Source organism: Carcharodon carcharias, chromosome 6, assembly GCF_017639515.1.
Source record: "Carcharodon carcharias isolate sCarCar2 chromosome 6, sCarCar2.pri, whole genome shotgun sequence".
NCBI classification, from domain to species: domain Eukaryota; kingdom Metazoa; phylum Chordata; class Chondrichthyes; order Lamniformes; family Lamnidae; genus Carcharodon; species Carcharodon carcharias.
This window is the reverse complement of record NC_054472.1, coordinates 145,832,879-145,858,238: the sequence shown is the minus strand read 5'-3', so window position 1 is coordinate 145,858,238 and position 25,360 is coordinate 145,832,879. Positions and strand designations below refer to the sequence as shown.

The 25,360-nt window shown below is 42.5% G+C and overlaps 2 protein-coding genes across 6 annotated transcripts in view; both read right to left on the bottom strand.

The window, feature by feature from the left end:
• tbrg4 (transforming growth factor beta regulator 4) overlaps positions 1–7,983 on the bottom strand; it is a 28,958-nt gene extending 20,975 nt beyond the window's left edge. The window contains exons 1-3 of one of the 5 annotated variants that reach the window (XM_041190612.1): positions 7,899–7,969; positions 3,659–3,687; positions 2,223–2,691 (exon numbers count right to left, since the gene is read on the bottom strand). In XM_041190612.1, the coding sequence (XP_041046546.1) occupies positions 2,223–2,651 (429 nt within the window). In that variant the 5' untranslated portion in view covers positions 2,652–2,691; positions 3,659–3,687; positions 7,899–7,969. Of the gene's footprint in view, positions 1–2,222; positions 2,692–3,658; positions 3,688–7,713; positions 7,864–7,898 lie in introns of those variants that run through there. The other 4 variants (XM_041190613.1, XM_041190611.1, XM_041190610.1 and 1 more) reach the window with 4 other exon arrangements.
• Positions 7,984–12,135: 4,152 nt separating this feature from the next.
• The window catches only part of ccdc12 (coiled-coil domain containing 12), an 83,280-nt gene continuing 70,055 nt past the window's right edge, over positions 12,136–25,360 (bottom strand). Inside the window, exons 4-7 of the mRNA XM_041190477.1 lie at positions 24,431–24,492; positions 17,129–17,163; positions 16,855–16,931; positions 12,136–13,675 (exon numbers count right to left, since the gene is read on the bottom strand). Coding sequence (XP_041046411.1) covers positions 13,596–13,675; positions 16,855–16,931; positions 17,129–17,163; positions 24,431–24,492 — 254 coding nt within the window. The 3' untranslated portion in view covers positions 12,136–13,595. The remainder of the gene's footprint in view (positions 13,676–16,854; positions 16,932–17,128; positions 17,164–24,430; positions 24,493–25,360) is intronic.

Here is a 25,360-nt window from a genome sequence, read left to right as displayed (position 1 = left end):
GGAAGAAACACAAAGGGGGTGGGGATGGAGGAGGGAGTTCAAGACTTAAAGATGTTGAATTCAATATTCAGTCCGGAAGGCTGTAAAGTGCCTAGTCGGAAGAGGAGGTGTTGTTCCTCCAGTTTGCGTTGGGCTTCACTGGAACAATGCAGCAAGCCAAGGACAGACATGTGGGCAAGAGAGCAGGGTGAAGTATTAACATGGCAAGCGACAGGGAGGTTTGGGTCATTCTTGCGGACAGACCGCAGGTGTTCTGCAAAGCGGTCGCCCAGTTTACGTTTGGTCTCTCCAATGTAGAGGAGACCACATTGGGAGCAACGAATGCAGTAGACTAAGTTGGGGGAAATGCAAGTGAAATGCTGCTTCACTTGAAAGGAGTGTTTGGGCCCTTGGACGGTGAGGAGAGAGGAAGTGAAGGGGCAGGTGTTACATCTTTTGCGTGGGCATGGGGTGGTGCCATAGGAGGGGGTTGAGGAGTAGGGGGTGATGGAGGAGTGGACCAGGGTGTCCCGGAGGGAACGATCCCTACGGAATGCCGACAGGGGGGGTGAAGGGAAGATGTGTTTGGTGGTGGCATCATGCTGGAGTTGGCGGAAATGGTGGAGGATGATCCTTTGAATGCGGAGGCTGGTGGGGTGATAAGTGAGGTCAAGGGGGACCCTATCATGTTTCTGGGAGGGAGGAGAAGGCGTGAGGGCGGATGCGTGGGAGATGGGCCGGACACGGTTGAGGGCCCTGTCAACGACCGTGGGTGAAAAACCTCGGTTAAGGAAGAAGGAGGACATGTCAGAGGAACTGTTTTTGACGGTAGCATCATCGGAACAGATGCAACGGAGGCGAAGGAACTGAGAGAATGGGATGGAGTCCTTACAGGAAGCGGGGTGTGAGGAGCTGTAGTCGGGGTAGCTGTGGGAGTTGGTAGGCCTGTAATGGATATTGGTGGACAGTCTATCACAAGAGATTGAGACAGAGAGGTCAAGGAAGGGAAGAGAAGTGGCAGAGATGGACCACGTGAAAATGATGGACATTAGTACGGTGAAGAGTAAGCTGCCAGCTGCATGCTTTGGGAGTTGGGGCAATTTGGTGGTGTCACTCAGATTGAGAAGTCAGGGAAATTTCCAGGGTCCTAACCCCAAAGGGGGGCCACATAGGGCAGGGGTACTGCCTTACATAAGTTTCTCACAGCAACGACAAGCAGAAAGAATCCCTGACAGTTAGTGAGCAATTTTCTAATTAACTCCTTCCCATCTTGTGGCAGAGAATGCAGGAACTGAAGGGAGTGTGCATATGTATATGAGCAAGTGGAGTTCACGAGGGAAACAGCGTGAGAGGGTTGTGAGACTGAGCATAAGAGAAAGTGTGCACAAGAAGATGAGTCTGTGACAAAGTAAGTAAGCAAGCAAGTGGGTGTGTAAGTGTATGTGAAAGCGTGTGAATGAAAGCATGTGAGTGAAAGCGTGAGACGGAGTGAGCAAGTGTGTGTGTGAGGGGGAAGGAGTGAGAACGTGGGAGTGAGAGGAAGTGTCTCTGCGTGTGTGTGTGTATGCAAGAGAGCGACTTCCACACACTTTTAAAAAATTCATTCTTGGAATTGAGGGGAATAGATAGAGTGGACAGGATAAAACTGTTTCCCTTGATGGAGAATTCTAGAACCAGGGGACATAGATTCAAGATAAGTGGCAGAGGTGTAGGGGGGTCATGAGGAAGAACTTTTTTATGCAGAGGGTAGTGGGTATCTGGAATTCGCTCCCTAAGTTGGTGGTAGAGGCAGAAACTTTAAACTCTTTTAAAAAGTACCTGGATTTGCACCTAAAGTGCTGTAAGCTGCAGGGCTATGGACCGGGTGCAGGAAGGTGGGGTTAGAAAGTGCAACTGGGTGTCCTCAGGCTGGCATGGACAAGATGGGCTAAATGGCCTGCTTCTATGCTGTAACTTTTCTGTGGTTCTATGGTACCCCACTACAACAGAAGAGTTTGCTAGGCCATTTCAGAGGACAATTAAGAGTCAACCACTTTGGTATGGGACTGGATACACAGAAAGGACAAATTGGGTATGAACATGAGATTTCTATCTGAAATGGACACAATAAGCAATTGGAATTTTACAACAATCTGGCAGCTTCAAGGCCACTTTTCCCACTACCAGACCTGAAAACGCAACATTGTACTAAGACTCTGAACACTTGAATGAGGGTAAATTTCACACAAAGGAAAGCCACTAACCTGGCTGTTGACAGTATTCAACAACTGCTGGAAGCGTCTGTCTCCCAGGACATCCTGAGTCTCCAGCTTCTGCTCCACCACTTGGCGGCACATGCGGATGAGCAGTGCAGCCGCTTGGTTCCCAGTGATTTTGTGATCTGAGGAAATCTGCAGGAGTTCCTCTGTGCTCAAGGCTGATTCAATTAGTTCGTCAACCTTTATGCGTTCCGGCTGACAGGCATATGAATGCTCGGCAGTGGGTATCAAGTCAGGTGCGTGATGGCGAACGGAAGTGTGGACACCAGCCAGTGGCGCTGGTGATTGATACGGTTCTGCTATACTCCATCTGCAGGTAGTTAGCACAGTGGCAGGGGTTGGCATGGTGAGGAATGAAGCACCCAGGTGCCTTGTGCATCTGTGTATCAGCCGAGCCGCCATCTTTGTTGCCATGGAGTGATAGAAACCCCTTTATCTTTACATCTCACAACACCTAAAGCAAAAACAAAAATTGTGATCTTGATGTTAAATGAGTACTTGAGGTTACAGTAATGACTCTCAACTATGCTAAAATGTCTCTTAGTGCTTAACATAGGAACTGGATTTTGCCATTCCACTTAAGTATGTTCCACCATTCAATCACATATTGTCTGATCTGTATCTCAACTTCATTTAACCACCTTTGCTCCATATCCCTTTAAGCCTGATATCATTTTGGTGAATCTGCACTGCACCAGTTCTAAGATCAATGCATCTTTCCTGAGGTGATTCCTAAATTGTTGCAATCCTCCAAATGGATCAAAGTTTCATGCAAAAATCAGACATCATTAGTCTGCAAGATCCTACACAGAGCGGAAAAAATGACCAGTTTATTTGTTTCATTTATTTCCCAAGGCAACAATGTTGGTCATGACATCAGAAAAGCCCATGCATTCAACTTTGAGTAATGCAGCACTCCCAAGGTACTGGAGTATCAAGCTAGATTATGTGCTCAAATACTAAAGTGAGGGTTTAAATATCGCAAGACATTGCTGCACAAGTTCCTCAGAGTGTCCCATGCCTAACTATCTTCCGTTGCTTCATCAATAACACTCCCTCCATCGTAAGCTCAGAAGCGGGGATGTTCGGTGCATAATTGCACAATGTTCAGTACCATTCACAACTCTTCAGGTGCTGAAGCAGTCAGTGCTCACATGCAAAAAAGCCTGGGCAACATTCAGTCTTGTGCCGTTAGGTGACAAGTAACATTCATGCCACACAAATGCCAGGCAATGACCACCTCCAATGAGAAAGAATCTAACCATCTCCCCATGAAATTTAATGGTATTACTTTCGCTGAAACCCCCACTATCAACATCCTGGGAGTTACCATTGACCAGAAACTGAACTAGACCAGCCATTTAAATACAGTGGCTACAAAAGGAGGTCAGAGGCTGGAAATTATGAGGCAAGTTACTTACATCTTGACTCCCCAAAGTTTGTCCACCATCTGCAAGGCAAAGTCAGGAGTGTCTGAATGAATGCAGCTCCAACAATACGCATAAGCTTGACACCATCCAAAACAAAACAGCCCAGTTACTTGGCACCCCATCCACCATGGTCATGGTCACTTTTACTGATACCAATTTTTAATCTCCATTTTTTTTTTAAAAACTGGCATGTACACTACTGCAGCCCCACACCAATATGGAAAAACTGAATTCCAATTCTCAAACCACAATGTTAAAGATTCACTCCCTTCACCACTGACACACAGTGGCAGCAGTGTGTACCATCTACATGATGCACTGCAGCATCACATCAAGACTCCTTCGACGGCACCTTCCAAACCCAGAACCTCTTCCACCTAAAAGGACAAGGACAGCAGATGCATGGGAACACCATCGCCTGCAAGTTCCTCTCTAAGCTACACATCATCCTGACTTGGAACTATATTGCCATTCCTTCACTGTCACTGGGCCAAAATCCTGGAACTCCCTTCCAAATAGCACTGTGGGTTTACCTATACCACATGGACTGCGTTGGTTCAAGGTGGTGGCTCAACACCACCCACTCAAAGGCAATTAGGGATGGGCAACAAATACTGGCCTAGCCAGCCACACACACATCCAAAGAATGAATAAAACAATACAATAGTAAATGTAAATCTTAAAGATCACTTCAACCCAAACTCAGGCTGAAGCACAAGAGCATACAGCTTTACAGAGCTGATGTTAACTTTTTTCATTCTCAGGATGTAAACTTCACTGGCAATTTAATGCCCATCCCATAATTTCAACTAAGTGGCTTCATATGCTACTTTTTAAAGCAGTTAAGAATCATCCATATTGGTGTGGGGTTGCAGTAGTGTACATGCCAGAACAAGCAAGGATGACAGATTACCATCGCTAAAGGACAACAGTGACTCAGTTGGGTTTTTATAGCAATCGGACAGCTCCATGGTCACTTTTACTGATACCAATTTTTAATCTCCAGTTATTTTTTTAAAAATCAATTCTCAAACCACAACATTAAAATTTGAAATTTAATTCTATGGATTTTTTTAATCCAGGCCTCTGGATTACTAGTTCAACAGCGTAACCACCATTATTCAACACAAGAACATGCGTGAACTTCAACAGAGAGGCAATAACTCAGCAATCAGTAAAGAAACCACCGCATGCTGTTCTGGCAGGTGGTTGATCGAAGATGACTGGTTTCATCATTCCATATCCAGTTTCCCCCACCTTAGCCTGCTGATGCTGGCATTCTTCCCCCTGTTGACATCCCCATCCCTTTTTCCATGTTGACATCCCCATCCCTCTTCCCTAGAAGCTGTTGATACCTCGAACCCCCTCCCCAAGAGGTATCCCAATCCTTTTTCCCTGATACTCTTGGTATCCTAATTCCTTTACCCTGGAAGGAAAAACATATTAAAACAGAAAACACTGGAAATACTCAGTAGGTTTGGCAGCATCTGTGGAGAAAGAGGGCTAAAGTTTCAAATCAATGAAAGTTCTGATAAAAGATCATCAAACAGAAACATTAACTCTTGTTTCTCTCTCCATATATGCTGTCAAACTGAGTATTTTGTGCATTTTCCGTTCCTATTCCAGATTTACAACATCTGCACTATTTTGCTCTTGTCTGAAAATTATACGTTGGCCTTTATCACATGGGATTGGAGTACAAGAGAAAGGAATTGTACAGGGATTTGGTGAGACAATAACTGGCGTACTGTGTATAGTCTCCTTGCCTAAAGGAGGATATACTTATCCTACAGGAGTGCAAGAATGGTTCACTAGATTGATTCTTGAGATGAGAGAGCTGACCATAGGGAAATCGAGTACAAAAGGCCTATATTCTGTGGAGTTTAGAAAAATAAGATATGTGTCATTGAAACTTTTAAAAATTCTTAGAGGGCACGAAAGGGTAGATGCTTAGAAGCTGTTTTTATAGCTGGCGATTCCAGAACTAGGCAGTACTGTCTCAGGATAAGGGGTTGGCCCTTTAATACTGAGATGAGGAGAAATTTCTTCAGAGAGTTGTGACCTTTGGAATTCTCAACCCCGATGGGCTGTCGTTACTCAGTCAATGAATATACTCAAAGGTGAGATTGATAAGATTTTTAGGTAGTAAGGGAATCAAGGAATCTGTACATAAGGTGTGAAAGTTGAATTGATGTAGAAGTTCAGCCATGATCTTACTCAATGGCACTGCAGGCTCAAGTGACCATGACACTTACTCCTCGGTTCCATGGGCAAAGTATTAGGAGGGGGAACATAAATTAAATGGTACAATTCTAAAGTGGGTACAGGAACAGAGAGACATGGGGGTGTAGGTAATAAATCTTTGAAGATGGCAGAAGTTGAGAAGGCTGTTCAAAAAGTTTATGGGATCTCTGGCTTTATAAATAGAGAAATAGAGAGACTGCTGGAATTTAGCGTTTTCAAGACTATAATTGATAGATTTCTGTTAGCCAAGAGTATTAAGATATATGGGGCAAAGGTAGATAAATGGAACTGAGGTGATCAGCCATGATTTAATGTAAAGTTGGCTTGAGGGGCTGAATGGCGCCTTTTCCTTGATGCTCTTAAATAGGATTGTTGAGCTTTGGTTGAGAACATCTTAAAAGACAGGGTGGGATATATCTTTTTTCAATTGTATAGAACCTTGGTTAGATCACAGCTGGAGTAGTGCGTGCAGTTTTGGTCCCCTTACCTTAGGAGGGATATTATTACCATAGTGGGAGTGCAACAAAGGTTCACCAGACTTGTTCCTGGGATGGTGAGACTGTCCTTTGAGGAGAATTTGGGGAAACTGGGCCTGTATTCTCTAGAGTTTTGAAAAATGATAGGTGATCTCATTGAAATCTACAAAATGCTTAAAGGGAGTTACAGGGTAGATGCAGATAAGATGTTTCCCCTGGTTGTAGAGTCTAGAATTTCAAAATGAAGGGGAAGATTTTTTTTGACTCAGAGGGTTGCAAATCTTTGAAATTCTCTACGCCAGAGGGCTGTGGAAGTTCAGTCATTGAGTATGTTTAAAGCAGGGATTGACAGATTTTTAAATACCAAAGACATAAAAGGATCTGGAGATAATGCAGGGAAAAAGGCATTCAGACATGATCGTATCGAATGGCGAAGCAGGCTCAATGGGCTGAATGGCCTACTCCTATGATTCCTATCTGTGGTAGTTTTTAGGCCACTCGGGAGTCAACCTCAATACAGCAGATTAATTGGGCAATTCAGTGACTCCATGATAACCTGTAGTCGTGTAAGAAGTGACCATTTTTCAACTTTGTTTTATTTTTAGCCTTGCAAAGGACAAGTATTGTTTATTGATCTGAATTTTCAGGGATCAGTGATGTTTGCAATTATTGTAAATATACTATTTGTATTGAGTACTTTTTATTTTTCATTTAATAATAAATTTGCATTTATAGCCTGAGCCCTGGACTGATAAAGTAATTGTCTACTGAGAGTAGTGAGGAGTGGTTGGATGAGCGAGGACTGGGGTGGTGGGGAATGGGTGGGGAAGTGAGTGGGTGCGTGCAGTTGAATGATAGTCATTTACAGCATGGACCATTCAGCCCATTGTGCCCACACCAGCCAACAATAATCCCACTTTCCAGCTCCAGGCCCATAGCCTTGTAGGCTACGCACATTAAGTGCAATATGCAAGTATATTTTAAATGTTATGAGAGCTTCTACCTCTCCCACCCTTTCAGGCAGTGACTTCCAAATCCCCACTGTCCCTCGGGGGGGGGGGGGGGGGGGGGGGTTGGAGGGGGGGAGAGATTCCCCCCAAATCCACTCTAAACCTCATGCCTCTTATCCTATGTCCTATGGTTATGGATTCCTCAACGATGGAGAACATTGCCTTCCCATCCACTCTATCTAAACCCCTTATAATTTTGTACACTTCAATTAAATCACCCCTCAGCCTCCGCTGGGGGTTGGGGCAGTTTTTGGGGTAAGGAAACTGGCTGTGAGTGTAGAGGGTGAGAGTAAGAAGTTGTGGGGATTGACTTGACCTGATTCCAGCGATGTCGCCGGGCCCGGGAGACGGGGATAGGCTCACCCTTTGAGCCGTGCCGGACGCCAGTTGAGCTGAAATGCCATATGCCCAAACCCAACAGCCGTGCCGATTCCTCATCGTCTCCACCTCCTCCTCTCGCCATTTAAATCCTAAAGGTTGAAAGCGCGCGACTCAACTCACCCAATTCAGGAATGGCCGCCGACATACGTGATCACGTGTAGAGGTCGTCGCCTGGGTTACCGGGTCAGATCAACCAATCGACTCATCCGAATTATGTGACGTAAACATCATGGTCACGTGGGCAGCAAGCGCAGCCCTGCGAAGCCGATTACGAGGGCCGCAGCAGTGTTGCTGGGGCGGTAACCTAGTTGTGTACCTTTTACTAGGCACGTAGGGTTCAAGGGTAGTGACGCTGTACATTTCGGATATTTCAGGTTATATTGATGCAAACAGAATAGCTTGAATCCAAATAAACCTCCCTTTACAATATTTTTTTCCCTTTACCGCATGTTTTTGCTATCTCCTTGGTCATTTTAAGGTTCAACTCAGAATCCATAGTTACAGCACGGAAAGCTGCCATTGGGTCTCAGTATTGGCTCACTGAAAGAGAAAATTCACCTAGTGCCAGGTGCCACTTCCCCCTCCTTTTGCCCATTCTACCTTTTAAGATAATAATACAATTTCCTCTTGAATACCTTGATTGAACCTGCTTCCACCACACTCTTAAGACAATGCATCCCATGCAGATTCTAACCACTCATTGCATATAAGTTTTTCTTCATGTCATTGCTTCTCTTGCTAATTACCTTAAATCTGTCTTCTCATTCTTGATCCTTCCATCAATGGGAACAGTTTCTCCCCATCTGTCCAGATCCCTAATGATCTTGAATACCTCTATCAAATCTCCCCAATCTTCTTCAAGAAAAACAGTCCCAAATTCTCCAATCAAGCCAAGTAACTCAAATTCCTCATCCCTGGAACCATTCTCGTTATTTTTTTCTACAGTCTATTGCCTTCACGTCTCTCCTACACTGTGATGCCCAGAGTTTGATGCAACACTCCAGTGTTTTATACAGTTTTAACATAAATTCCTTGCTTTTGTACTCTATGACCCTATTGATAAAGCTCAGGATGTTGTATGCTTTATTAACTGCTCTCTCATCTATCCTGTCACTTTCAATGATTTATGCACATAGACACCCAGCACCCTCTGCTCCTGCATGCCCTTTATAATTTTATATTCACTTTACATTTTTCCTACCAAAAATAATCACTTTATACTTCTCTACATTAAATTTCATCTGCATTTGTCTGCCCATTACACCAACCTATGTACTTTTGAAGTTCTACACTATCCACCTCAGTTCACAATGCTTCCAAGTTTTGTATCATCTGCAAATTGTGCCCTGTGCACCAAGATCTAGGTCATTAATATACATCAGGAATAGCAGGGGTCCTAAACTAGTCTGAAAAACAACTGTTAACCATTACTCCATTTCCTGTCACTCAGCCACTTTTATATCCATGTTGCTGCTGTCCCTTTTATTCTTCTGGAATCTTCTGAGACAACTTTCATAACCAACAACGTTTGAAAGACTGTGGTCAAAGCCTCTGCTATTTATCTCTGACTTCCCTCAGCATCCTAGAATGGAGTCAACAGGGCACAGTGCTGCACCACAGATTTGGTCACAGATCTGTGGTGCAGCACTTTACCAAATGCCTTTTGGAAGTTCGCATCAATCCTCTGTTACCTCATCAAAAACTCAAGCCAGATGGTTAAACACGATTTACTGGCTTTCCTTAATTAATTGCCCAAGTGACCCTCCAAAACTCTCCATTCCTTCGACACTGGACACCCCACTATCAACGAATGAAGCCCACATTGGAATTACCTCAAACTACTACATCTCCTTGTGCTGTTCCAGAAATGGATAAATAGATAATTATGGGCCAATTGGGTCAGAGTTCTGAAGAATGGTCATCAATCTGAACATTAGCTCTGTTTTTCTCTTTCCATAAATACAGCCTGACCTGCTCCACATATCCAGCATTCTCTATTTTTATTTTGTATTTCAGATTTTTAGCATCTGCAGTATTTTGCCTCTGGATTACTAGTCCAGTTATTTAACCACTATACTACTGGACTCTGAATTTTAAATTGTACTCTGCTCATATACAAAAAGGTAGCGGAGTTTGTAGAAAATTGAGACAGAATATTGGATAAAAGGCAATTTATTTTGGAAGCAAAACTGTGTGAAAAGGTAGATACTGTAAATGGTAACATCTATAGAAGGAGCTTGCTTTTATATTTCTTATGCAACATTAGGAAGCCATGAAGTACTTGACAGCCAATTAAGTACTTTTAGGAGAGTAGTCACTATTGTAATTTAGGGAAATGAGCAGCTATTTTATAGCAAGCGCCCACAATCAGCAAACTCCCGACTTCTACCTGGCACTTTATAAAAAGCCTTTTGAAAATCCTCATTATGTTTCCTTTTTCAAGGCACCTACTATTTCTGCACTTATCCATATCCCAAAGTAACCATGGATTATTACTTTTGATAGATATTACTTGGTTTTCACAAATTCACATTGGCAATCCTAAATGAATCCATGCCCTTCTGAGTGAATTTTATCCTGCAGTATGACTTCATTTTATCAGAAAGTCTTTTTTAAAATTTGTCTTGGGATATGCACATCACTAGCATAGCCAGCATTTATTGCTCATCCCTAGCTGCTCTTGGGAAAGTAATGGGGAAGTCTTCAACTGCTGCAGTCCATGCAGTGAAGATATTCCTTGTGTAGTCAACTAGGGAGCTCCAGTATTTTGACCCAGCACCAATGAAGGAACAAGTCAAGATGGTGGCGACTTGGTAAGGAACGCAGAGGTGATAAGTGTTCCCATGTTCCTGCTGCTCTTGGTGGTAGAGGCTGCAGATTTGGGCGTAGCTGTTGAAGAAGCTTCGGTGAGATGCTGCAATGTATCCTGAAGATAATATACACTGCAGGCATTGTACAGCAGTGGTAGAGGGAGTGAATGTTTATGGTGGTGGATGGACTATCAAATAGACTGTTTTGTCCTGGATGGGATTGAGCAGAGTTTATAGTTACACACATCCAGGTACTCCTGACTTCTACCTGGCACTTTATGAAAAGCCTTTTGAAAATCCTCATTATGTTTCCTTTTTCAAGGCACCTACTATTTCCGCACTTATCTTTATCCCAAAGTAACCATGGATTATTACTTTTGATGGATATTACTTGGTTTTCACAAATTCATGTTGGTAATCCTAAATGAATCCATGCCCTTCTGAGTGAATTTTATCCCACAGTACGACTTCCAGAAGCCTATCCATTATTAATCTTTGGCTGACTGGCCAAGAGGTACCTACTTTATTACTTCATTTTTGAACAGGAATATTAAATTGGTAAACCTGGAATCTTCTGAAACAACTCCCATAACCAACAATGTTTTAAAGACTGTGGTCAAAGCCTCTGCTATTTATCTCTGACATCCACCTCAGCATCCTAGGATGGAATCATCAGGGTGCAGTGCCAAAGCGACTTTGAGCTCCAGCTTTTAGAGTATTACTCCCTTATCTAAATAGCCACAGCTCCTCTTTTTGTATCCTTTTGATTCTCACTACCAAATTCCACTTTAAAGAACATGTTGGGGTATTTTGCTTTAGAAAAATAAAGACTTGATGGATGCTGTTAAAATTATGAACAGGTTGGACAAAGTAGATGTGGCAGAATATTTTCACTTGTGGGAGAATCAAAAACTAGGGGCCATAAATAGAACATAGTTACTAATAAATCCACAGGAAAATATGATGATATTCTTAGTGTGATTAGGATGAGAAATTCGCTACCACAGGAAGTGTTTAAGCAAATGGCTTAGATGCTTTAAAAAAGCAACTTGATGATTACATGAGAGAAAAGGGAAAAGAAAGATATACTGAGATGAGGTAGATGGAATGGGACAAGACTTGTGTGGAGTATAAACACATGGCCCATTTCTGTGCTGTATGTTTTATATAATTCTATTAAAATAAATGAAGCAATCTTCTCATTTAGTATCACTGCCATTTCTTCATCCTCCATTAGATTCAATTTTTATCTCAAAGGTATTAACATCATTCAAATAGAACATAGCTATCCCAGCGTTGGTAGATTGCTAACGGCCTCTACAGGTCAGCTTTTTAGGGCTGGTGGACCATGCTTGGCTTCTATGCTTGAGTTGTCAGGTCTGGTGGAACACGGGTGACCCAATGGGTCAGGTTGTCAGGGCTGGTGATGTGGGCCTGGCAAACCAGGCATGGCGTAAATGTTAAAGCCTTAATAGTCCTGGTTAGATTATTTGACCAATCATTTACTCCAAACGTCAACCTGATTTATTTCACTGCAACCCAGGAGGTTTGGATTATACTTTGTTTTTATTATAAATTGATACAACATTTCATATAAAAATGTCTAAAGATCACAGAGCAGAAAGTATAAGTAAACAAAGGGGCAGATCTGCTGAGCAAAACTCTGACTTGTCAACAGTATACATGGACAAACAGAGATGTGGATGCACCTCTCATACAGAGAGGAGCAGATGGACACTCACACCCCCACACAGAGGAATACAGATACCCACACATGATAAAGATTTACAATCTTCACAGATATCCAGAAAAAGATACAGCACACAGACACAACATGCTGGGTTGAAACTCAAGAAACTCTCAGTGTTAAAAATAATTGCAGGAACACATAGCAGGTCTGCCTGTGGTTCAGGTATAGACTGTCCAGCATTTCTGATGGAGGGTCTTTATCTGAAATATTCACCTGCCTTTCCTCTTTCAGGTACTGCCCAGCATATGACCACGTTTTTTGTTTCAGATCCAATCTTTTGCAGGTTTACATTATTTTTAAATGTTACAGAAGTTTATTAGTTAGCTCAGATTATACATCTGCAGCCACTGGCATGAATTCCACTCTGTGATTGGAATGGGTTTTAATGGTGAAGGCTTCACTTCTCAGATCCTGATGCAAGCTCTGGTCCTTGTACAACCTCACAACCCCCATTTCCCCAATTCTTTCAATTCACACCAATTTGATTAGATTTCTTGCAGGACCAAGTGAGCTGAAGGCAGAGTCCGTGATAATAAGGGGACATTAGTGATCTCTTAGGGGGAAGTCAATCATGTTGCAGGTGTCCGAAAGACTCAATGCTAAGCTTAGTAAAGTTCTCACCTTAAAACCAACATCAAGCAATTCACCACTTGAGAAATCAGGACAAAATGTAAAAGAAAGACTCAACATTCCAAAGTAAACAGCTGTTTGTGCATAACTACACAGAACAATAGACAGACTGCACTGACTACTATGTCCAGCTCTGGTCAGCACAAGACAAAGGAGTCATTCACACCCTGGAGTCAGTGCATAGAAACTCAGAGAGGCTGAGTTACAAGAATAAACTCTGGATCTTTGACCTGGAAAGGAAGTAACCATGAGAGATCTAGTAAAGATCTAGAAAATAGTAAATGGTAGAAAAAATAAATCCTGTGAGATCAAGGTAAACTGTAACAATGGGAAAGAAAATTTAGGACTGATATCAGGAAGCTCTTCACATATCAACATATGGAATCGACTTCCAGGCAAGGTGGTAGAGACTTTGGAATCAATGATTAAACAGCTGGACAATCACTATGGATCTTCTTGGAAGAAGGGCTGAATGGCCTTTCTCTTTGCTGTGACCACTCAGTGGACTTCCTTCCACGGCGAAGGTGAACAGAAGTTTCCAGATACTATGGCAGTGTTCACATTTCCAGAAGTCGACTGGTTTATGTCTAGCCCTCCTCCACCTCATTGTCCATGTGAGAATCTGAATCACTCAGAGTCATAATCTTCTGGCTTCACAGTTCCAACTACAGATGCCAGATCATCTTCATTGCCTTTTAGTTTCTCCCCTGTGGGATTGAAAACAAATGATTAATGTTCCCCCAAGAATATTATTTTAAAATTTAAGAACAGGTTTCCTTCCCTTGCCTCCACCAATCTAAAATCTACTACTTGATGGCGGTTGTACCTAGGATTTCTGTGCTCACTGCTTTTCTGATCACACAAAGTCAGGTGTAATATAATTAAAAGCCTATGCATGTGTGACTAATTGAGTGTATATGTAAACGAGAACGACTGAGTGAGAGCAAGGGAGGGAAGGAGATCAAAGGTGTGAATGAGCGAAAATGAAGGCGTATGAGAGTAAGAAAAGAGTTAGAGTAGGCAGGGGAGTGTGTGTGGAGAGAGTGAGAAAGTGAGACATTTTGGAGAGAAAAAGAGGGAGAGTAAGCGTCAGAAAGAGGAGAATTTGAGGGAGGAATAAGGGCAATTGTGAGGGCATGAAAGCTGAGCAGACTAAAGTAAATTGGAAAATTAGGTGAAGGGATAGGTCAACAGAGATGCAGTGGCTAATACTTAAGGGGATATTTCAGAATGCACAGAATAGGTACATTTGAATGAGTAAGAAAAAGTCCAAGGAACAGACGCACCATCCGTGGTTAACTGTTAAGGTCAAAAATTGCACCAAACAAAGAAAAAGCATATAAAAGCATATAAAGGTGGAAGGCCAGAAGATTGGACAGAATATAAGGAACAGCAAAGAATGACTAAAAGACTAATGAGGAGGGAAAAATTAGAGTATGAGAGAAAGCTAGCCAGAAATATAAAAACAGATAGTAAGAGTTTTCATATTTAAAAAACAAAAGAGTTAACAAAGTGAGCATTGATACTATAGAAAGTGAGTCTGGAGAATTGATAATGGAAAACAAGAGGATGACAGATGAATTGAACAGGTATTTTGCATCAGTTTTTACTATAAAGGATACAAGTAACATCTGAAAAACAGCTATGAACCAGGAGATGGAAGTGGGGATGGAACTCAGAAAAATTACTGTTACCAGTGAAGTGGTACTGAGTAAATTGTTGGAGCTGCAGGCTGACAAAAGTCAGGATCCTGATGGACTTCATCCTAAGGTCTTAAAAGAAGTGTCTAGTGAGATAGTTGATGCATTGGTTTTAATTTTACAAAACTCCTTAGATTCGGGGAAGGTCTCATTAGATCGGAAGATAGCAAATGTAACTCCATTATTCAAAAATGGAGGTAGACAGAAAGCTGAAAACTACAGGCCAGTTAGCTTAACATCCGGCACAGGGAAAATATTAGAAGCTATTATTAAAGAAGTTATACCAGGGCACTTGGATAAGCTCAAGGTCATCAGACAGAGTCAACATGGTTTTGTGAAAGGGAAATTGTGTTTAATGAACTTATTGGAGTTCTTTGAAGTGCAATGGATAAAGGGAAACCAGCGGATGTACTGTACTTCGATTTCCAGAAGGCATTTGATAAAGTGCCACATCAAAGGTTATTGCAGAAAATAAAAACTCATGGTACAGGGGGTAAAATATTGGCATTGATAGAAGTTTGGCTGGCTAACAGGAAGCAGAGAGGCATAAATGGGTCCTTTTCAGGTCAGCAAAATGTAGTGAGTGGCATGCCACAGGGATCAGTGCTGGGACCTCAGCTGTTTGCAATTTATTTGAAGGGATCGAAGGGATGGTTGTCAAATTTGTTGATGCCACAAAGATAGGTAGAAAGTAAGCGGGCAAGAATCTGGCAGATGGAGTATAATGTGGGAAAATGTGAAATTGTCCATTTTGGCAGGAAGAATAAATATTATCTAAATGGTGATTTAGAGCTCCAAGGTGTAGAGGGATCTGGGTGCCTTCGTGCATGAATCACAAAAGGCTAGTATGCAAGTACAACAAGTAATTTGGAAAGCTAATAGAGCATCATTTATTGCGAGGGGAATTGAATACAAAAGGAGGTTATGCTTCTGTTGATCATTAGAGAGATCACATTTGGAGTACTGTGTACAGTATTGGTCACCTTATTTATGTTAGGATATAAATGCGTTGGAAGCAATTCAGAGAAGGTTTACCAGACTAATACCTGGAATGGGTGGGTTGTCTTATGAGGAAAGGTTGGACAAACTAGGCTTGTATCCATTGGAGTTTAGAGGAGTAAGAGGTGACTTAAATGAAACATATACGATCCTGAGGGGTCTTGACAGGGTGGATACGGAGAGGATGCTTCCTCTTGTGGAAGAGTCTAGAACTTGGGGTCGCTGCTTAAAAATAAAGGGTCGCCCATTTAAAACAGAGATGAGATGAAATTTTTTCATTCAGAAGGTCGTGAGTCTTTGGAACTCTCTTCCTGAAAAGGTGGTGGAAGCAGTCTTTGAATATTTTTAAGGCAGAGGTGGATAGATTTTCGGTAAGCAAGGGGGTGGTAGGTTATCAGCGGTAGGTGGGATGCAGATTTCAGGTTATAATCAAATCAGCCATAATCTTATTAAAAGACAGAGCTGGCTCAAGGGCCTGAATGGCCTACTACTGCTCCTTGTTCGTATGTTTGTATGAATAAATTTCCAGTGACGATGGCTTAGGCAAAGTTTGTAGTACTGAGGGAGTACTGCATTGCCAGAGTTACTGTCTTTCAAATGAAACATGCAACCAAGGCGCTCAGCTGCCCTTTCAGATGAAAGTAAAAACTGCCACAGCAGTCTCGGAAGAGCGGAGGTGTTCTGCCAGTGTCATGGCCAATATTTATCCTTCGATTATCACTAAAAATATACTACCTATCTTATTGCTGATTGTGGGAGATTGTTGTTAGCAAATTGGCTGATATGCTTCCCTAGAACACAACAGTGAAGCGTTTTTGGACATCCTGAAGGCTTGAAAACGACTATATAAATGCTAGTTCTTTCTTTTTCAGAGATCAACCATACCTAGTCATTTCTCATACCTTCCTCTATTCCCCCAACATCACCCACTCCCCCCATCACTAATTTTTTCAATGTCATTCCCCAATTCCCCAGTAACCTGATTCAATAACTTGATTTCCCTTTGGGTGAAAAAAAACCTGCTGATTGTCCTTCTTACTCCTAGTCTGTTCTTTTTAAATTTGCATCCCTGGGCTTTAAACCCTTAACCACAATGAACAAATTGCTTCACTCAGTTTTTTCAACTTTCTTTCATCTATCAGCTGCCTTTGAATGTGATGGAGCCAGATAATTCATTAATTACTCACGGATTAGTTCTGCTATGGCTCTCTGTGTCCTCTTCTCCAACTTTTCCAGTTTCTTGGCTACATCTCTTTTCAGATCCCTGCAAAGGAAAACTAGTCTTTACCACCACAGCGCCCTTCAGAAATGCCTTCTAATCCAGCACTAACTTGGCAATCGCAGAAAGGCCACAAGATGGCCAGTGTGACAAATTGAAAAATGTCACATGGAGTAAGTAGAACAGGCATATTAACTTAGATGAGTTTCTTTCGAAAAGAGATACAAAACTCAGTCACGTACCAGTCAGGCTTCCTGGGTGCAAGATTCATCAAGTCCTACAAAACAAAGTTAAAGCATTAATAATATTTTATTAACAGTTTAAGAATGGAAGTTCAACTACTGTAGCTCTTCAAAATCATATTGAAAATCAGGAGAGTAACAGGACAGGCCATCATTGTCCTTTCATCTTTAGGACATGGGTTCAATCCCAGTCCAGATCTATGAGATCTCTACTGGCTATTAGCATCTGACAAGAAACAAACTTGAGCATTCTCACTAGAGCGACAGAGATTGAGGGGCGACTTGATAGAAGTTTACAAAATTATGAGTGGCATGGACAGAGTAGACAGTCAGAAGCTTTTTCCCAGGTTGGAAGAGTCAATTACTAGGGGACATAGATTTAAGGTGAGAGGAGAAAACTATAGAGGAGATGTGCAGGGCAAGTTTTTTTTACGCAGAGGGTAGTGAATGTCTGGAATTCGCTGCCGGAGGAGGTGGTGGAAGCAGGTACGATAGTGGTGTTTAAGAGGCAGCTTGACAAATACATAAATAGGATGGGAATAGAGGGATACGGACCCCAGAAGTGCAAAATGTTTTAGTTGACAGGCAATATGATTGGCGCAGGCTTGGAGGGCCGAAGGGCCTGTTCCTGTACTGTACTTTTCTTTGTTCTTGTTTGGCACAAGAACTGGCAGTCTCAGATCATGGCACATTATAGGAAACTTTATTATTTACCTCAGAGTCACATTGGAGATTCTTCACCATTTTTTTATTCGTTCATGGGATGTGGGCGTTGCTGGCTAGGCCACCCTTAATTGTCCTTGAGGTGGCAGTGATGGTGTGCTGCCTTCTTGAACCACTGTAGTCCATGTATTATAGGAACACCCACTGTGCTGTTAGGAAGGGAGTTCCAGGATTTTGACCTAGTGACAGTGAAGGAATGGCATTGTGGTTCCAAGTCAGGATGGTATGTGGCTTGGAGGGGAACATGCAGGTGATAGTGTTCCCATGCATCTCCTGCCTTTGTTCTTCTAGATCGCGGGTTTGGAAGGTGCTGTCTAAGGAGCCCTGGTGCATTGCTGCAGTGAATCTTTTAGATTGTACACACAGCTGCCATTATGCATCTGTGGTGAAGGGAGTAAATTTTTATTGTAATGGATAGGGTGCCAATTAATTGGGCTGCTTTGTCTTGGATGGTGTCAAACTTCTTGAGTGTTGTTGGAGCTGCACTCATCCAGGCAAGTGGAGAATATTCCATGCATTCCAGACTTGTGCCTTATAAACGGTGGACAGGCTTTGGAGAGTCAGGAGGTGAGTTACTCATCACAGAATTCACAGCCTCTAACCTGTTCTTGTAGTCACAGTATTTATAGGGCTAGTCCAGTTCAGTTTCTCATCAATGGTAACCCCCAGGATGTTGATAATGGGTGACTCAGCAATGATAATGCCCTTGAATGTCATGGAGGCAATGGTTGAATTATCTCTTGTTGGAGATGGTCATTGCCTGGCATTTGTGTAATACGAATGTTACTTGCCACTTATCAGTTCAAGCCTGAATGGTGCCCAGGACTTGTTACATGTAGACACAGACTGCTTCAGTATCTGAGGAGTTATGAAAGGTGAACATTGCTAACTGATGATTGCACATCGTCACTTCTGACGTTATGATGAGGGGAAGGTCATTGATGAAACAGCTGAAGATGGTCAGGCCTAGCACACCAGCCTGAGGAACCCCTTCATCGATATCCTGGGACTGAGATGATTGACCTCCAACAATCACAGTCATCTTCCTTTGTGCTAGGTAAGACTCCAAGCTGTGGAGAGCTTTCCCCCTAATTCCCATTGACTCCAGTTTTGCCAGAGTTCCTTGATGCCACACTCAGTCAAATTTTGCCCTGATGTCAAGGGCAGTCACTCTCACCTCACTAGTTCAGCTCTTTTGTTCATATTTGGACCAAGGAGCTGAGTGGCACTGGTGGAATCCAAACTGAGTATCGGTGAGCACGTTATTGCTGAGTAAGTGCTGCTTGACAGCACTATCAATGACACTTTCCATCACATTGCTGATGATCAAGAGTAGGCTGATGGGACGATAATTGACCTCCCACTCCTGATCTTGGTCGAAGTGTGCAGAACAAAAATAGCAGACTGCAGCCTTCATTGCCATGACTGGAAGTCACAAATGGGACATTTACCACGTAGTTGACAGCCTAACACCAGTATCACCCAAAAGCTGGGCACCTCAGTCAAAATTCTCGCTGTTGTTGCATTCAAAGGCGACCCATGCTGGTTAGGTATCACCTTATGGAGTTTCTCCTCCTTGAGAGGAGGTTGGGGAGCAGTTTTGATAGGCGGGGCAGAAACGGTTAAAGTGGTTCCAAATTGACACACATTACAGGAAGCTTTGTATTTAGGGGTCACAGCTGAGATTACAGATGATCTACCCATGAAAATGCCCTGGAAATTATAAGGGTGGTAACTGGGATACTAGACAATAAATACAATTCTCAACATTTCTAAGGTATTTCCCCGAGATGCTCTGCAGCAGACAGTTCCATAGTATTCCAGAGTGCCAACAATATGTTGAAGAACCAACTAGGGAACAGGCTATTTAGATTTAGTATTGTGTAATGACACAAGAATTCCACGCTTGTGAACTGTGATCATAATATGATCAAATTTCTCATGCTGAGTTTGAAACTTGGTTCTTAAATTAAACAAAGCCAATTATGGAAGTATGACCAACTCAAGTAGATTGGGACATTAGATTAAAAGCTAAAATGGTAGATAAGCAATGGAAATATTTCATTGGTCTCATATATTCCCTTGAGAAATAAAACCTCCATTACAAAAAGAGGACGGTTCCTCTTACGGGGAAGACTAAAACTAGGGGACTCAGTTTAAAAATAAGAGACCTCCTATTAAGACAGATGAAGAGAATTTCTTTCTCTCAGAAGGTTGTTAGTCTGTGGAACTTCTTTCCCCATAGAGCAGTGGAGGCTGGGCCATTGAATATTTTTAAGGCTGAGTTAAATAGGTTCTTGATTGAAAAGGGAGTCAAAGGGTAAAGGGAATAGACATAAAAGTAGAGTTGAGGCCACAATCAGATCAGTGATGATCTTATTAAATGACAGAGCAAGCTCGAGGGGCTGAATGGCCTAATCCTGCTCTATTTTGGATGTCCATATGTAAAAGTTCAACTGTAAAAGTGGTACAGCCATAGGTAGAAAAGTTAAAGATAATATTAGATTAAAAGAAGGGGCTTAAGAAGTTGCCAAACAGTGTAGTCAATCTAAAGAATGGGAGGGCTTTAAAACCAGCAAGCGATCACCAAGAAACTAATAAAGAGGGATAAAATAGAATGAGTAAACTAGCAAAACATGCAAAAACAGATGACAGATTTTATAAGTATGTAGAAAGGAAAGATAAGTGAAAGTAAATGTGTGTCCCTTAAGAGACAAGGACAGGAAAAAGCACAACAGGGAATAAGGAAATGGTAGAAACGTTAAACAATTTTTTGTCTGTCTTCACAGTAGAAGGCACAAAGAAGAAATTGGAAATTGTGGGGAAACCAAAAGGTCTAATAAGAGTGAAAATCTTAAGTAATTAATATTTATAAAGTAAAAGTACAAGAGAAATTAATAGAACTAAAAGCGAACAAAATTCCTGGACCTCATGATTCTAAAAAAGGTGGCTGCAAAAATGGTGAATACATTGGTTTTGATGTTCTAAAATTTCCTAGATTCCACAACAGATTCCGTGGATTGAAGGTAACAAATGTAACCCCACTGTTCAAGAAAGGAGAGAGAGAGAAAACAGGGAACTACTTATCAGTTAGCCTGACATCACAAGTACAGAAAATGCTGGAATCTATTATTAGGGTCATGATAAAGGGCACTTTAAAAAAAAACAATATTAGGTAGAATCAACATGGTTTTATGGAAGGTTTTGTGAGTGGGAAATTGTGTTTGATAAATCTACGGGAGTTGACTGGGTCTGTGATGAGAGAACCAACAAAAGGGGAAAAACTACTTGAACTCAGGCTCACCAATCTACCTGTCACAAATGCATCTGTCCATGACAGTATTGGTAGGGGTGAACACTGCATAATCCTTGTGGAGACAAAGTCTCAACTTCACATTAAGCTTACCCTCCATCCTGTTGCGTGGCACTACCACCATGTTAAATGGGATAGATTCAGAATAGCTCAGAACAGTTCTGAAGAAGAGTCATACGGACTTGAAATGTTAACTCTGTCTTTCTCTCCACAGGTGCTGTCAGACCTGCTGAGTTTTTCCAGCAATTTTTGTTTTTGTTTTAAGATTCAGAATAGATCTGAATTGATAAAGAAGCTGATGATGGTTGGGCCTAGGAGACTACCCTGAGGAACTCCTGCAACAATCTCCTGGGGCATCCATGAGGTGCTGCGGGCAGCAGTAGAACTGCAATCAACCACAATCTGTAATATCAAAGGCCAGCATATCCTTCACTCTACCCATCACCATCAAGCCAGATGGTCAACCTTGTTTCAATGAGAAGTGCAGGGGAGCATTCCAGCAGAAGCATGAGGCATATCTAAAAATGAGGTGTAAATCTGGTGAAACTAAAACACAGGACTACAGGCGTGCTGAACAGCAGAAGCAACATGCGATGCACAGAGTAAAGCATTCCCACAATTAATGGATCATATCAAAATTTTGCAATCATGCCACATCCATGCGTGAATGGAGGTGCACAATTAACCAAGAGAAATAGAAGGCCCCACAAACATCGCCATCCTCAATGATGGGGGAGCACAGCATGCCAGTGTAAAAGACAAGACTGAAGCATATGCAACCACCTTCCAAGAGGTGATCCACCCCGGTCTCCTCCTGAAGTTCCCTGCATCACAGATGCCAGTCTTCAAACAATTTAATTCACTCGCCAAGAAGGAACAGCTAAAGGCATTACAGCAAAAGCTATGGGCCTTGATAATATTCCTGCTATAGTACTGAAAATTTGCGTCTAGAACTAGCTGTGAACCAAGCTAAGCTGTTCTAGTATAGCTACAACACCAGCATCTACCCAATAATTGGAAAAAATGATGGAAAGTGTCATTGACAGTGCCATCAAGCGACACATACTCAGCAATTACCTACTCACCAATGATCAGTTTGGGTTCTATCATTACAGCCTTGCTCCAAACATGGATACAAGAGCTGAATTCAAGAGATGAGGTGAGAGTAAGTGCTTTTAACATAAGGCTACATTTGACCGAATGTGGCATCACGAAACGCTAGCAAAATTGAAATCAATAGGAATTTGGGGGAAATCTCTCCACTGGTTGGAGTCATACCTAACACAAAGGAAGATGACTGTGGTTGTTGGAGGCCAATCATTTCAGCCCTATGATATCACTGCAAGAGTTCCTAAGACTGGTGTACTAGGCCCAAGCATCTTTATCTGCTTCATTAATGAGCTTCCCTCCGACAGAAGGTCAGGACTGAGGGAGTTCACTGATGATTGCAGAGTGTTTAGTACCATTCATGAGTCCTCAGATACTGAAACAGCATATGGTTGGAGGCCAATCATCTCCTTCCTGGGACACCGCTGCGAGAGTTCCTCATGGTAATGTCCTAGGCTCAACCATCTTCAGCTTCTTTAATCAACAACCTTCCCTCCAATATAATGTCAGAAATGGGGATGTTCGCTGATGATTGCACAATGTTCAGTACCATTCACAACTCTTCAGACACTGAAGCAGTCCGTGTCCACATGCACCAAGGCCTAGATAACATTCAGGCTTGGGCTGATAACCGGCAAGTAACATTTGCACCACACAAGTGCCAGGCAATGACCATCTCCAACAAAGGAGAATCTAACCATTCCCCTTGACATTCTACGGTATTACCATCGCTGAATTCCATACCATCAACCTTCTGGGGATTATCATTGGCCAGAAACTTAACAGGACCAGCACATAAATACAGTGACATGAACAGGTCAGAAGCTGGAAAAGCTGCTGCGAGTAACTCACCACCTGACTCCCAAAAGTCTGTCCATCGTTTATAAGGCACAAGTCAAGGGTGTGATGGAATGCTCTCCACTTTCCTGGGTGAGTGCAGCTCCAACAACACAGACTGGTTAACTCCATCCACCATCGGTGCACAATGGCAGCAGTGTGCACCATCTACAAAATGCACTGCAGCAACTCGCTAGGTTTTCACTATCGACACCTTCCAAACTCACGACCACTACCTGGAAGGACAAAGGCAGCAGGTGCATGGGAATCTCCTGCAAGTTCCCCTCCAAGACACACACCATCCTGTCTCGGAACGATATTACCTTCCGTTCACTGTCACTGCATCAAAAATCTGGAGCTCCTGCCTAACAGCACTATGGGTGTAACTGAACCACTGCAGTCCTTGTGGTTTAAGAAGTAGCGCACCACCACCTTCTCAGGGGAATTAGGGATGAGGAACAAATGCTGGCCTGAAAAGACATTGATAGACCTTCATGTTGAACTGCTGCAATCTGTGAGGTAAAGATGCTCCCACAAGTTGTTATGTAGTTCCAGAATTGTAATCAAGCAAGGATGACATAAATGTGAAATATAACAGTGCCCAACTTGGAAGAAAGCTTGAAGGTGCTGGGCTTCATGCAACTGCTGCCCTTGTTCTTCTAGGTGGTGGAGATTACGTGTTTGGGAGGTGTTGCTGAAGCCTTGGTGACTCGCTGCAGTGCCTTCTGCAGACAGGACACACTGCAACCGCATGGGATGGATGGGTTGCCAATTAATATTGTTAAGAACAGACATTTATTGTCTGCGACCAGCCTTCTCACGAGACCTAAGGTGTTAGCTATTAATTTATACCTGCCTCCCTCTAGTTGAAAGCATTGACTCATGGCCCAGTACAGTTCCACACATTGGTCCTTCTCTGCTAAGTCAACCATTCTTCATCTGTAGGCCTATAAAGTCAGTGTTGGCACGCTGTTGAACCATGCAGGGCACCACAGCCAAGTACAATTGTATTCTCACCTGCTGGCCACACGGATGCACATAGCAAGGGTCAATGCATATCCAACATTGCTGCAGAATGCGACTTATCTCCTTCTAAACCCGGGAGCATCAAAACTAATTAAAGCTCTTTGACTACTGTTCTAACTGAGATCAGCAGAGTTTTGGGATCACATCTGGGGCTCTCTTTTTACAAATGACTCATTTGCTCACTCAGAGCACCAAGTCTCGTTTTCCCTAATGTAAATCATTCCAAGCTGAACCATTCAACATCGGATTACAATTTCAATAAAAAGTGGCAATACAGAACAAAACAAAACACATACCACTTCTTCAATGATTGGTTCAGGTTTCCCTGCTTCAAGTTGATCCTTCACCTTATCCTCCACTGTTGGTACAAACAGAGTGAGCACCAGTAAACAGATAAGCAACTGAAGTCAGCTCATTTGCTCAGCAACAAATAACACTGGGAAAGTCACAGAGTAGCTACCTCTTCATCTTCCTGCAAGATTCCTGCAAGGAGTTGACTCATTGTCAGAGTTTGCAGCGTCTTATCTATGTAACTGATTATCATGTGGTAGTAGCAGAAGACAACTGCACCATGGAGGACTGTCACAGTTGAGCCCGACAATGGACTTTCCATCAGGCCTTATGAGCTAGTGATCATGAGCAATCCTAATTGATTTTCCCCTCCTCCTAGCTCAGGAACATAGACAACTAACTCTTCACACATCAGACATTGGACATTCCTGTGCTGCATAACTCAGTACCACAGCAATCAGTGCATTTAATCAGTGCACATGAAGACAGGTAAAGCCAGATTTTCCAATCCCGTCAAATGCCATTCCTTAGCAAAAAGGAAAGTGGCAAATAGCCATGCTAAACCACTCTTCCATTGGAGAAGTCAGGCATTTTTCTAATATTTTTCTTTTGGAATGCAGGCATCACTGGCAAGGCTGACATTTAATGCAGATGCCTAGTTGCCCTTGAGAAACTGGTTGTGGGTCTTCTCCAGATGCTGTGGCGATGGTGGAAGTTACGAGATCCCAAGAGCTATTCTTGCAGCACACTTGGTGTCCATCACTCCACATACTGGGGCACATTTTCCCTAGCTCCTTTCCCCTATTTCATCCCTTCACCATTCCAGTTCATACTGAGGCACATATTTGAAAGGTCCATTGCAGAACATCCTTAAACCCAACAGTAGGAGACACCCTGACTCAGTGGTATTAGATCCATGCCTTCCAACTTGGACC